The sequence below is a fragment of the Electrophorus electricus genome, chromosome 19 (genome assembly GCF_013358815.1).
Source record: "Electrophorus electricus isolate fEleEle1 chromosome 19, fEleEle1.pri, whole genome shotgun sequence".
Classification (NCBI taxonomy): Eukaryota; Metazoa; Chordata; class Actinopteri; order Gymnotiformes; family Gymnotidae; genus Electrophorus; species Electrophorus electricus.
Window position 1 is genome coordinate 6,955,556 of NC_049553.1, and position 14,093 is coordinate 6,969,648.

A 14,093-nucleotide genomic window follows, 5' to 3' on the forward strand; every position below is an offset into this window, starting at 1 on the left:
ACCGACTCTCCAAAGTAGCAAACTAGCTATCTGTCTAGCTACTCAAGGTAGGTTAAATATGTTCTGAGAGGTAACTGTGTAGCTAGTTACAGTGTTTCGTTAACGTGACCTATCACATGGTGACAATAGCTAACGCTACCTGTTGTGATGCATGCTGTTAGATAGCTAGGTTAACTTAACTGGCTATGCATATGAAATAACATACAACTCTCACAAACACAGTTCCGTATAAAAGTTAGTATTAAACAAATGTAGCTAGCTACGTTGTTAGCTAGCTAGCGTTAGTCAGTCAGTATGGACAGAATATTTACACTGACGATGCCAGATATTTTTCTATCAAATGTGAGTCAAGTAACTAGCTAGCTAAGCTAGGTTGGTTACTCTGAAATGGGAAGCTAGCCTTTGTCGAAGTGGTGCAACCAAAGTAGTTTAAGTCAAGGTGAATTTTGTTTTATGGTCTTGTCTTTAGCTAAGTTAACTAGGCTAACTAACCTACCCAGCTAACCTCTAGTTGTCTGATGGTGAAATGTTAGGTAGTGCACTGATTTGTTAGCTAGCCTCTTATGAATGCACACAGAGCTTGGTTTGTATTTTAACAAACCTAGCTAACGTTAGCTAGCTTGCTATCTTAACGAGGTAAGCCAGACAGTCAGGTAACCTTTACCTCAATTTGAACAATGACATTTAACTATTGTCTTAAGGATTTAGAGTTTTCCAGAAATATCGGCAACTACCTTTTAGACATTAGGGATATCTTTAGGATTCTGTGGAAATAATTTTCCCTGGCATGTCGGAGACCAGATTCGTCATGGGTGAGAAAATTGACATCCCGGACCTTCCTCATGGTCCATTAGATGTGTACAGAAATCGGGCGTCCTTCTCCTGGAAGGAAATGATAAGGTTCCTGGAGGGTGAGGAAGTTGCTTTCAAGGTAACGGTGTGATATGATTTGCTGTTGGTCTGAGCTCATTTCTAAAACTATATTCTAGTTGAACGGTGTATGGTCAATTGTTGTGTTTTATTTATCATCACATTCAGTTTGCCTCTTTAACCTCAGTAATTGATTATTATTATGTTTCCTCTTTCCCATGCATTGAGTAGCAGCACATTTTTCAGACATTGGAGAATGACCCACTGTTTGCAAGGCATCCAGGTGAGGATTTTTCACTGGAGCAGAAGAGAGAACTCACGTTTCGTCGCTGCAAACAGTTGTTTAAGTATGACTTCCTGACACGGGATGAAATGATTCAGAGTCCCTTGAAGTTGGCTGTCCTCAGTGACTGTCTGGGCATGTATGATTGGTCTTTGGCAACCAAGTACACCCTCAACAAAGGGGTGAGGCTGGCTTTATTCTAAAAGCTTTTGTTGTCCCTAGTCCACTGAGTAACACTTAAGTTGTCCAGCAAATTTCTATTACACTAGCTTAGCTCCCTTGGAAAAGTGTTCAGCCTGCATCTTATTACTTGATTACACAGTCAGAAGTTTCAGGTCTTTGTCAGTGGAGGTATTTGCTCACTTTATTTTCCTTCTTTCAGATGTTTGGTGCTGCAGTAGCTAATTCTGGCTCGGAGAGGCACCTCAAATTTATCCAAGATACTGATAACATGATGGTAAAGCTGCTCTCTTTTCCCCCTGCAGTAGTTAAAGCAGCTGTGGTTCAGGGTTTGTTTGAGTTGAAAGGTCCTCAGAATCAGATTGCAGAGTGACAGAGGGGACACTCACCACTGTATCCTTGAAATCAGCTCTCCGTGACCGAATAACCTCATAACTACTCTGTTAAGGCCAATCGGAGTTCATCATAGTGGAATTTATTTCAGTATTTCTTTGAAGTAATTTAAATTAATTAAGAAAAGTTGTAGGCGCTTCGAATTCACTCACAGGGATTTGAGGGGAAGAAAACTAATACTGATGTACCCAAACCATTTAAGGTACTTCAACTTCCTCATGACCAAACTTTCTTGGTTGGCTTATTTAAGATGAATTTGTTGTGTGTTTAGACATTTGGATGCTTTGCACTGACTGAACTGAGTCATGGCAGCAACACAAGGGCCATAAGGACAACTGCCAAATATGATCCCAGCACCCAGGTGCGTTTGTTTGGTACGGTTGTTTTGTTTGTTTTTTTTTTTTTACATCAAACAGCAGATTCTGCTGTGAAGAACTGTATTTTTGGTAGTCAAAACCTTGGACTGCCCTAAAGCTTTCATGAATGTGCTCATTTCAGTGACCTTCATGCAAAGATCTTTCTGATACAGCAGAAACCTTAGGGCAAAAGCAATGGGGTAGGGATCCATTATCAGTAGGTTTCTGTCTGATGGAAACTTCCCCCCCCCCCTTTGGACATGGCCATGCCCTGTCTTTATCTTTTGATTTGACACCGAGTTTCCTGAATTTCTACATAAATATCTCACCCCATTTTGAAGAGTTCTGTCATAAATCCTCATTTCCATTGTATCCCCCCCCCCCCCCTGTCTGTCTGTCTGTCGCACTAACTCACATAAACAGGAATTTGTAATAAACTCCCCTGACTTTGAAGCAGCAAAATTCTGGGTGGGGAACCTGGGGAAGACTGCCACCCATGCTGTGGTATTTGCCAGTCTCTACATGCCTGATGGACACTGCCATGGTCTGCACTCTTTTGTGGTTCAGGTACTGTATTTTCCTTGTCAGCTCAGCATTTGTATCAGATTGTTCATTCATCCAGAGTAGTAAACAATTAAATCAATCAACCTAAGATTTTTGGTGTGCAATTTTCACAGTTAATGTCTAGGCCTAGGACCGAGAAAAGCATTTAACTAAAGATGACTTTGGTGAAACAGCTTTTGAAATGGACCATGGTTTTTAAATGGGTTTGAGTGAAGGCAGGGATATCAAACAAGGCATTTGACTGTTTGTACCTGCTGAGATGGCTTGTTGAATTGAAACAGGTCAGGGACCCCAAGACATTGCTATCAATGCCAGGAGTGTTGGTAGGTGACATGGGAAAGAAATTGGGCCAAAATGGACTGGACAACGGGTGAGTGATTAATAAACTTGTACTAGAGTTTTGATCTGCATGCAAGTTTTCAAACATTGAGTCGTCTTCAGCAGTAAAGAGGCTGATTGCACTAAAATGCCACTAAGTGGTATTAAGTCAAGTAGAAATTATGTTCCTGTACTTTGAATGTTTGAATTCATGTTTGTACTTAGATTTGTGTTCAAATTAGATCTTTGACATCTTTTAAATATTTGAATGAATTTGTGTGCCAGTTTTGCAGTTTTTCATAATGTCAGGATCCCTCGGGAAAATCTACTCAACAAAACTGGAGATGTGACACCCAGTGGGTGCTATGTGACTTCTTATAAGGTCAGCCCAATACAGAATACCATAGTGCCATAGTTCCTATAAGACCCTAGTGTTGATGAAATTAAGGATTCAGAACAATGAATATAATTGTAAATGGAGAAAATTAGATTTCATACGTCTTCCTTTTCACTGTTGCTTTTTTCCCTTCCTTGATTTAAATTGTTAGAAATCACTCACTGCCATAGTGGTTTGCTTTGATTTCTGCACAACAGTCAGTTAGCCATTCAAAGAGTCATAAAGGGGTGGGGGGGAATCCAAACCAGACTGTTAATTCTAGCCTCCATGCTAATGTGCCATTTTCATTTCAAGCAAGCACATGTCTTTTTAGTGCTGCGATGCTAGACAGTTGTGACAGACAGAAACATGTGAAGACGATTTTAGGAAATGAAACAGGATTTTACAGGTGATGTCTGACTAAATGTTTTGTTTGTCTGTCAGGACCCTAATAAGCGTTTCGGGGCCTCCCTGGGCGCATTGTCTGGGGGTCGAGTGTCCATTTCCAGAATGTCTGTAGTGAATATGAAGTTGGCCTTGACGGTCGCTGTGCGTTTCTCAGCCACGCGGCGCCAGTTTGGGCCCACAGAGGATGAGGAGATCCCAGTGCTGGAGTACCAGCTACAGGTTCCCTGACTGCCATGTCAACTCCCTCACTCACTCATACTCTGTTCTCACAGAACACACTTATCATATGACTATAGTCACAACTACTGTGAGGTCAGTGACAATTCATTACACCAGTGAGATTTTTCTTAGGTAATGCAAAATATCACAGCATTATCATTGACTTATCACAGAATTAATAATTGGAAAATATTTAATCAGGAAATATGCTCGTCAGAGTGTTAATATTAAAATTTGATAGCGTTAGTATTTTTATCATAGCATTACACTGATGGAAGATAAATATGCATTGCCTTTTTCTTTACTATATTTTAAATGCACTGAAATTGTAATATTGCTGTTAAACCATTAAAAATGTAAAATGCTGTACAGAATAAGTAGGTTGGATTGCAATAAAATACAACCAGATATTGGCATGTTTCATGCTGAAAGCCACAGAATGTAAAGTAATTGTGATTACAGTGGCACTTTTGTAGGAAAACCTTGTAATATGAAGATTTGGGGCCATATCTCTGTAGAGTTGCACGGAAATAAAGCATACTTGTAAAGCCATCACACTTTTCTATAGTATGAATAAATAATTTGGATAAAATATGTAGGACTTGGCATTTGGATAATCACTTTCTGGGAAAATAAGTTCTCATCCCTGGAAACCAAGAAGTCCAAAGAAAATGGATTTCCATATAATTGTTTTCAGAGTGAAAGAGTGGACCTTGAGTGCATAACCAGTGTACATTATCCACTGGTGATGTGTGCGCATATATACACACTACACTTTGTAGCCCTTTGTGTTGTCTTCTGTATTGCAGCAATGGCGTCTTATTCCTTACTTGGCAGCAGTTTATGCACTGGAGGTCTTCACCAAATCCTTCTTGATGAACTTTTTTGAATTTCGTGTTGGCCTCCTTATGAAGAGCAGCAGTGCCAGACAGGTACACCACTGCCACAGTACGCTTGCTTATACTAAATTCTTCTATGTGTGCAGGTATAAGTAAAAGGTACTTCATTACTCCAAATTAAGAACATTTGTGTGCACAGGATAATGCAGTAATTAATTTTCCTGTTTGTGTGTGTTTTGTATATTGTGCTCCTTAAGGCAGAGCTGGGTAGAGAGATTCACGCGATGTCATGTTCCTGTAAGCCTCTGGGCTCTTGGACAGCCCAGCGGGCCATTCAGGAATGCCGTGAAGCCTGTGGGGGACACGGCTACTTGGCCAGTGAGTCTAGCCCCTAACCCCACCCAGTCTAGAAGCCACAACCAGCACTAAATGGGTTTTTTAATAATTCTGCCATTGGCAGTATCAGTATATTCGGCTTCAGTGACTAACTGGCTAAAGTGACTGGTACAAATTCCCTCATGTTAATTTCTCAGTGAACCGTCTTGGAGACCTTCGTGATGACAGCGACCCGAACTGCACTTATGAGGGGGATAACAGCGTCCTCCTGCAGCAGACCAGCAACTACCTACTTGGCCTGCACCAGTACCAACAGCAGGGTCTGTCCCTCAGCACGCAGACCTTTTAGAGTCTTATGCTAACAAAGCATGGTAAAAGACAAAGGCACACTGAGCATTCAGTGCTCTTTAGTTAAGTACTATGTCTCATTGCAGCGTCTAGTAGGTGATTTCCCCAACTTGCTGTAGCTGACTTGTTAATGTTTATCTGTATAGCACTTTGACCCATTTCTCTGCACTCTGATATAGCCATAATGCATAGCTCTCTCTCTCAAATCCAGGCAAAGGGAGGATAGAGTCTCCTCTGGAGACGGTGAACTTCTTAGATAACTGGAGCAGGATTCTTGAGAGTAGGTTCACAGCTGCCTCTGTGGAGGAGTGCATGGATTCAGCAGGTATGTAATTAGCCTCTAATGAGAGGAAATACTTCTGAAGCGATGACACCCCACTAAAGTCCTCACACACATTTGTTCTATTTATTCAAGGAGTTCATTTATTCAAGGAGTTACCATTTGAAACTGATCACACTAGATACAAAGATCACACTAAGGGGTAAAATACATCATTGGGACACTTCGGAATGATTTTATTCCAAGACATTTCTCATGTACAAGATGAGCTTCATGAAATATTTACAGAGATGGCCACAATAAGCCTATCTACTTGTTTAGCCAACCCCCCCCCCCAGCTTGTACTGATTTGAACTCTTCCAGAGTGACTCATACCAGAATGGGTGGTGTGACGGCTGTTCTCTCCTAAAACACAAAAGCAAAAGTCTCCTAGGTTGACTGACTGTCTCTTCGCGTTTGTGTGTGCATGTGTTTGTGCACTTTACTGTAATAAGAACGCTCCTCTGTGGTGGACACGCCTGTGCAGGGAGAGCTATTCTCCTTCTGAGCCGAAGTCTCTGCAGCACATCTGCTGTACATCTGCTTTTCTGACTTGATTCTTCAGTTTGTGACTCCACTGGCTGTTGCTGGGCGACTGGGGTCAGGGTGACTGCGTTTTAATTGGCAAGGGAGGAGCACTTGCTGTGCGTCATGCTAGCTGATGATGAGTATCATTTGAACAAGGTGCCAAAGGAATGTTTTAAATGCAGTGATGGATTTAAGAATGCCACCGTTTACCATGTGGAACAATGTATACTAAGGTAGCTATTTTTTAAACTGGTTGAGCCAGGGCTGCTCGGTTTGCACACAATTTTTACTCGAGCCTTATTCCAATGCATTAAATTTGATACTAGCAATTTGTGATGACTGACACGCAACAGATTAAAGTCTCTCAACACTAAATGTTCTGTACCCAAACTGAACTGACATCACCTAATTCCTTGGTTTAGTCTTTAAATGTAGACTGACCGGTAAAAGTACCAACAAATGAGGCAGAATGCAACTTTTTGGCAAAAATGGAAGCCTTGGCGACTTGTTAACTTCCATATATCAAAGCGAAACTTTGGCTTTGACCGTTCTATTGCTTTTGTAGGATAAGGTAATGTCTTTCAAGTGAGCTTTTAGCCACTTGTGCTGCAGCCTGGTGTTCAAATGAAACCATGCAAATGCTTGCTTGATCTATAGAATTGACCAGAAGTGGCTTGTTTGTATCTTCTTGCTGTGCAGAGAAGTTGCTTAAAAAAAGAGAGAGAGAATATTCTGAATTGTCTGGTGAAGCAATTGGCCTGTTGTCATGGTCCCTAACCTAACTTTTGAGTCTGTGTGAGTGTATGTGGTGAGTGTATGTGTAGTTAAACTTCCATTACCTGGTAACTGGATCAGTGTTGGCTGTAGTCACCCTATCCGTTTCCAGCATTATCATTTATCTGTCTGAATGTGTGAAGTCTTTCATGAATCTCAGTCCATTTGGCTTTGCTTAATTAAAGCTAGTCTCCTAAAACTACATTTTGACACAGATTAAGTTAATAAATGTCTGACCACATCAACATGTTTACTAAACATGTATATTGGGTTTAACAGTGCTTTTTCTTGCTGTGTGCATGCTACAATACAGAAATAAATGTAACGTCTAATATTTTATTCATATTCTGTATTTTGTTTGGCAGTGCCTCTGGCAGCATATAAGTGGCTTGTGTGTTTCCTCCTTGGGGAAAGTCAGCAGAAACTGGCCAAGCAGAAGGCTCTGGGGCTTGGAGACTTTGAGGCCCGCAACAACAGCCAGGTATATCTGCATTCTGCTCTCGGTCCGGTCACAGAGGGACTGCTCATGTGCCATTCTGGCATCGAAAAAAAATTCCGAATTTGCACCAGAGCAAAATGGTTCCTCACACAAGCAACTCACCACTCGCATACAAGACCTTTTTGTGCAGGAAAAACTTCTTGTTCGTGAGAAATTTATTCATGGTACAAGCAAAAGTACTCTTGCACATTTAAGAGAATTTATATGTATGAGAGCAACAATTTTAATCTGTTAAACTGTTGCGTGAATATCTGTGGTGGGCTAATATTCTGACTGTTCATTCAGAAGTTTAGTTTGTTTATGAAGGTTGTGGGTGGGATCGAGGTTTGATGATGTAGATTGCTTAGTGATGATTTTCTAGAAATGAGTGGAAATCAAGTGGCATGTTATTGCTTGTCTTGGAGCAAGCTCAGGGTTTTGTTTTGTTTTTTTTGCTTGTTTTGTTTTGCTGGACCACCTAACCGTCTGGACTGTTTTTGGTTACTGACCAACCAAGTCCCAATTGTGAAATGCTCATGTGTGAGGAATCTAGTGACTCATATTTTAAACTTTAGCTAACAGTATCTAGCGAACAGTGATCAATACCATGTCTACCATGGTGGCTTCTGCTAGTCCATGTCTGGGTCATGAATTGAGAACAAATGCATGTCACTTACTGTTGCTGACATGAGTGGCACCTACGTACCTGTTGCTAAAATGGTGTCATTTCATGAATCAGTGTAGCATTGCTTGAAGTGTGATGCTCTGTTATGTCATTTCTTTTTAATATGTTGTATTTCTTCACATGGTAGTCAATGTCTCTGCTCACTGACTGGTCATTTTGTTGAAATGCGTATGGATGAGCAGTAGCTAGCAAGTTATCAAGCCTGTTAACCCGTAAACTGACCGAATTTTGAGGACTTTATACCCATCTAAAGTTACTGCCAATCTGAAGTGGAAGCACCAGATGTGAATCTTATCCTGAATTTTTTGTGGCAATCTAGGATCACAACCTTTTATTGTTGGAAATGTGGTGCCTGTGCAACATAGGCTAAGTACACACAAGGACATGTTAAAGAACTTTTCTATTATAGTATTAATGCTATAACTGACACATCACTAGACAGCAGTCTAGTATTAATAATAACATTGTAGTGTAGTTCAGTATTTTTGTAGCCACAATGACTTCCACATCTAGCCAACATTTTTGCAACTCCCCCCAAAATAAGCGCTTAGTTCAATATTTTAATAGTAATTACCAACTTATTCACATTTTATGTACAATTGTTTTTGGTGGAATGCAAATGGCTACATGACTTTGTAACCGTCTCTTTAGGTTGAGTATAATTCTACAAAGGTACTGAAAGGCAGCATTAACTGTCAAATTAAATATTGCAGGAGTAGATTCCTAATGATGAGTAGAAAGAACAGTTGAGAGAAAGGGCAAGTGCCCATGTGTGAAAAATTAGCCAAGAGTGGTTTTCCTTGTGTTGGAGGTTCTTCTAGCACAGTTTATTTTTTTTTTTTTTTTATTTTTTTTTTTTTTATTTTTTTTTTTTTCTTCTCTCTCTCCCTTGTGTAAAATCATTTTCTTGGTAAATGAGAGGGGTGTGTGGGTGGGTGTGTTCCTCCTTTCACTAGTATTTTTTGCTTGTGCATGTGGTTTGATGACATATATGTAATGACCTGCCTGTTGCTGATGCAAGCATCATGGGTTCTCACCATTGGTCAGTGCAGAATGTTCTAGAAAGGTCTGTTCATTTGAGATATGGGGCGTAAGGCCCTGTGTTGCACTTATGAATGTGGAATTGTGCAGTGTGTACAGTTTGACAACCTTCATCACTGCAATACTGAGGGATAGGAGTTAGATTTGGTGTTTTGCTCTTAAATCTGCAAATGTAGCGAAGGCAGAGGGCAGTATCCATACCTGGCTTCATACTGGGGTCATCCAAGTGATGAATGTGTTCAGACTACCACATCAAAGAGTCAGCTTCCTGGCATGGATGCCAAAACACCCATTCTTCTTTGCTGAGTGACCCCTCCCTTCAGGTTGTGACATTGCATCACATTGCTCTTTCATTACAGCAATAAATCAAATGGTTCATGTGTATGCAGACCAGTTGTAGTCCAAAGTGTAGGCAAAGCGTTTCATTTGAATGATCTATATTACATTGACGTTTCCCTCTCTCATATAAAGAAACTTTGCTAAAAATGAATCCTCAAAGATGCATAACGCTGTACAGACAATTTGTCTTGGATCAGATCCAGTATTCTAAAAACTATTTTCATCGTGGGTTTTGAAGTCTTTTTGAAATTAGATGTTTCAAATGAAGGAGTCCTAGAGAGATCTACCCTTTGTGCAGGGTCTATTAGCTCCAGGTCATTAGTCACCAACACATATGTATAATGGGCCCCTACTGAGGGGTGTTCACAGATACAGTCACACGTGTGAAGGCTGAATTAAAGTTTAACAGAATACCTAGAAGTGGCTGATGTAATGGCATATATGCATGTGAGGCAAAACAAATGTGTACCCTGTGTTTTGAGGGTCTGGCTTTTTAAAAGGACTGCAGGACTAATGATGTAATGGCAGGAGTTTCAGAGAGCAGTAGGCCATCCAGCTCCACCCAGAAAGTGCATAACTCCACATGGTTTGTCCTAAACTCTGCTTTAGTTTGTTTTCATGTGTCAGACTCCCTCCCTGCAAAACGGTGCATGTCTCGCCAAGTGACCTCAAACGAGGATTATGTGAAGGGGGAGGGGAGGGGGGGGGGGGAAGCGTCTGGTTAAGAAGGGGGGGGGGGAAAAAAATTAACTAATAAAATGACCAAATGCCCAACCCAACCAAGTTTGTGTGACATCATTAATGCCCAACTCGCCCTGCCAGTGAATCGGTCCCCTTCCTCCCCCTGTGTGTTTTAATCTGGTGTTGTGATGCGATGACCAGCTGACTGACCCCAACTTCATTGCATTAAACTGTCTACACTGACTGTGTGAGCATGTCCACACATTTGTGTCCACATTTTAAATTGATGTTTTATTCGATCAAAGCACTGTACAAAGCCATTTTAGATTTGTATTTCTTTCTCTCTTTCTATTTAACTATACATGTTTAGGTATATTACTGTCATTCTTTGGCAATAGTCTACATTGAGCACACAGTTCTCCAACGATTCCATGATCTGACGTGCGATGAGCAAACTCCAGCAGGTCTTAGACCAGTTCTGAGGAAGCTCTGTGCTCTGTACGGCCTCTGGTCCCTCTTCAACCACATGGCTATTCTTTATCAGGGTAGGACTTTCCCCTTTTCATATCACCATTTGATACCAATGCATTTAAAATGATAGTAAATATAATAAATGAATAATTTTCAAATATTTTATTAAAATTGAACAAGACTTATGTTTAAGGTGGGTATTTCACTGGTAAGGAGCCAGCAGACTTCATCCAGAGTGCTGTTCTCACTCTTTGTAGCCAGGTCAGTATTCTGTCTGCTTGAAATCTACATGTTCATATATAAACAGATCAAAACAACAGGTACGTAAAGGCTTCTGTGATGTTAAGGTGAATAAGTCATACACTCTCCCCAGCTGAAAGACGATGCTGTGGCACTGATTGATGTGGTTGCTCCTCCTGACTTTATTCTGAACTCACCCATTGCCAAAGCAGATGGTGAGGTAAGGGAGACCTGCTATTACTCAACACTCAGCTGGGAAAACGGTCTCTCTCTCTCTCGCGCACACGCTCTCTCACCCTGCAGTTATTGTTGATCAGAGGCTGTAGAATGCTGCTTTTTAAACAAAAATGCAGAAATGTTAATGAAAAGATAAATGTCACTGTGAAAAGCTTGTTTGTTTTACTTGGTCGAAAGGGAGTGGTGAAAATCAATGCACTGTGACAGAAGTGAAAAATGAGCTGTCTTTTTGAATGTGTTTAAGACAGGAGTTGATGCATTGCCTTCAGTTACACACTGTTTGCAGAAATACCTAACAGCATTACCTTTAGTGACTTATAGGTTTTAAAATGCTAATTAAAGCTCTGCTTGGTTTGTTTAGCAGTATTGTAACCTGAAACACTGTTACAGCTCAAACTTTATTTATTATTCAACTGTTCCCAATTGGAAGCTTGTTTGGCAATATAATGTCTTACCCCCTACAGAAGTCTCATTTCCTGAGGTGTTGGATACTGACTTTAGCATGCTTTCTCAACAATGTTGATGTTGTCAGAGTGTTAATTAAAAGGGCATCCCACTCAAATTTAAAGTCTGAGAGAGGCCCAGACATTTAACAAAACAGTAGGATGCGTGCATGTGCACACAACCATTTTAGTAACTGCTGGTAAGTCACACATTTACTGCTTTGTTTATAGTCGTCAGTATTTACAGGAAAAATGCTCTTTGTTTTGGCACTGGTTCCTTTCGTGGATTCCACTCCTCAAATTCCTGTAATGAGGATTTGTGACGGATTGTTTGATTGAGACCTGGTGTTTTAAGTCCTCCAACACAAGGACTGTTTAAGTTGCTTTCTCAGGGTGGAGCTAAAATGGTATTTTAATAAACATATCGTGGTTAAGTAGGTTTAGATCATTTTCAGATGGAAAAAAAATTCAAGTGCTCCTCCCATATCCCTTTTTTTTCTGTGTGTTTTTAGCTGTATAAGAATTTGTGGACTACAGTCATGCAGGGCAAGAATGTTCTGGATCGTCCGTCTTGGTGGGCTGAGTTCTGTTACGAAAAGCCTCAAGTGGGATCCCTCCGAGCCAAGCTGTGATATGCTGGGCCGGATGACGTCGCCTGTCGGCAACAAGCCCCGCCTTCCTGAAAGTTTTACCTTTTAATCTGAACTTTGGTATTATGCTAATCAGTTAGATTGGAAAAACTAATCAAATGGATGTAGTGGTATTTTCAGTGATCTAGTTCAGAATTTCTGGAATTCATCATTTAAATGATAATTTATTTTGACTGGGCCTACCTGCACAATGTTGGTGTTTTAAAAGTATGATTAAAACGCAAATTCTAGCCACATTTGCTAGCTTCAGTTTTCATGCAAATGATTTAATGAGCTGTATGTACTGACTTGCAAATTCACTGTACTCTAATACTCCAATTCACCATGTGTGAATCTGCTGTTTTAATATTGGCTAACTTGGTCATCAACTAATGGCATTAGAGCGGGTTTTCATGATTACTATTTAATGTAATGAGCAGTAGTGATGTACACGAGTATACCACTGATTCAGCGGATCTGGGCTAAACACCAAGTAATAAATGCACCTTATGTATGTTTGAAATTGCCGCTCCTCCTGTTGGAATGTGACATCAACTGTGTATTGCCAATGGGTGGCATTTTCAGACTCACTGCACCAAGTTTTGATGGCTTAGTGGAGATGGAGTCCTGACACCTTCATGTCTAGGCCGGTTCCCTTTGTCTAAGTGTTGCTGATCACTCACTCTCAATATACCCTTAAGTTGTTTATATCTTCTGGCCCCACGAGAACTGTTGCAGCCCTTCTTGATTTGCTTTTTCATATGAGAAATAAGCCCCGATTGGGATCTTTTATTGTGATGCTTGTCCTTGCATGCAGTGAGGTAAGCCAGTCACCTTCTGGACCATACTGTGATTTCTTACGATGTCTCATTTAATTAATTAAAGTAATTATATTAGTTTCACTGAGATCATAACTGTTGAACTGTGTGCAGTTTTGTAATAATTATAACTATGGATATAGCATTGTTGCTATACATATGCTATATTACAATCAGATTGAAGTAAAAACTTTTTTTGAAGATCATTTACAAAAAAAACTTTGTTTACTTCTGGACATGAAAATTCTGCACATTGTGTGTGTGTGTGTAATATGATGTATTGCAACTTTATTTTTGTTTCAATTATGACTTCTAACCAAATTAAACCAACATAAACCTTATGAAACCTCAAGAATAATATCCCAGTTTTTAGCCTTTAATTTTCAGTATGTTAGAATCTCAGCTTTAAGGTGAACATCCTACCTTGAAGAGGTGTTTAGAATACTCCGTTTACAATTGTGACATCTTCACAGAATGTATGTTTCTGGGTATATGTGTGACCTAAAAAGCATTGCTTGCTTTTGCTTCAGTTTGTCATATTTCCAATAATAAAAGCAGTGGACTACACTTGTCATCAGCGACTTTACCTTTCATAGTTCTGCTCAGTGGCCTTAAAACAAGATACAGGTGGTGCATTCCCAAGGCAACAGATGTGCTGAGGCTGATGTAGGTCAGAGTTCCTGTGCTCCAGATCTGCTTTTATTTGATTTAAAAAAAAAAATTATGCATCTATACAGCAGAGCTAGTTTTCTATGCAATCACCTTTTGGTATTTCCTCTGCTAGTGCCAAAACCAGTCTGTTACTAGTTTTTGTGTATCTCCACCCATTTTCCAATTTTTTCCTCCATTATCCTGTGGCATGCCCCCTCCTCTAGGTGCATCTGCATTCCACACATTTGTCCGGGGACTCTAGAGATGGC

General features: G+C 40.3%; 1 protein-coding gene across 3 annotated transcripts in view; it reads left to right on the top strand.

Moving 5' to 3' along the window:
- The window catches only part of acox3 (acyl-CoA oxidase 3, pristanoyl), a 13,845-nt gene extending 98 nt beyond the window's left edge, over nucleotides 1–13,747 (top strand). The window contains exons 1-18 of one of the 3 annotated variants that reach the window (XM_035519719.1): nucleotides 1–47; nucleotides 802–931; nucleotides 1,102–1,335; nucleotides 1,536–1,610; nucleotides 1,998–2,087; nucleotides 2,506–2,649; nucleotides 2,928–3,016; nucleotides 3,250–3,346; nucleotides 3,785–3,967; nucleotides 4,777–4,899; nucleotides 5,064–5,184; nucleotides 5,340–5,462; nucleotides 5,702–5,815; nucleotides 7,477–7,592; nucleotides 10,706–10,880; nucleotides 11,000–11,067; nucleotides 11,180–11,266; nucleotides 12,239–13,747. The exon at nucleotides 1–47 is cut by the window's left edge and continues 98 nt beyond it. In XM_035519719.1, coding sequence (XP_035375612.1) covers nucleotides 809–931; nucleotides 1,102–1,335; nucleotides 1,536–1,610; nucleotides 1,998–2,087; nucleotides 2,506–2,649; nucleotides 2,928–3,016; nucleotides 3,250–3,346; nucleotides 3,785–3,967; nucleotides 4,777–4,899; nucleotides 5,064–5,184; nucleotides 5,340–5,462; nucleotides 5,702–5,815; nucleotides 7,477–7,592; nucleotides 10,706–10,880; nucleotides 11,000–11,067; nucleotides 11,180–11,266; nucleotides 12,239–12,358 — 2,082 coding nt within the window. In that variant the 5' untranslated portion in view covers nucleotides 1–47; nucleotides 802–808 and the 3' untranslated portion in view covers nucleotides 12,359–13,747. The other 2 variants (XM_035519721.1, XM_035519720.1) reach the window with 2 other exon arrangements.
- The last annotated feature ends 346 nt before the right edge of the window (nucleotides 13,748–14,093 follow it).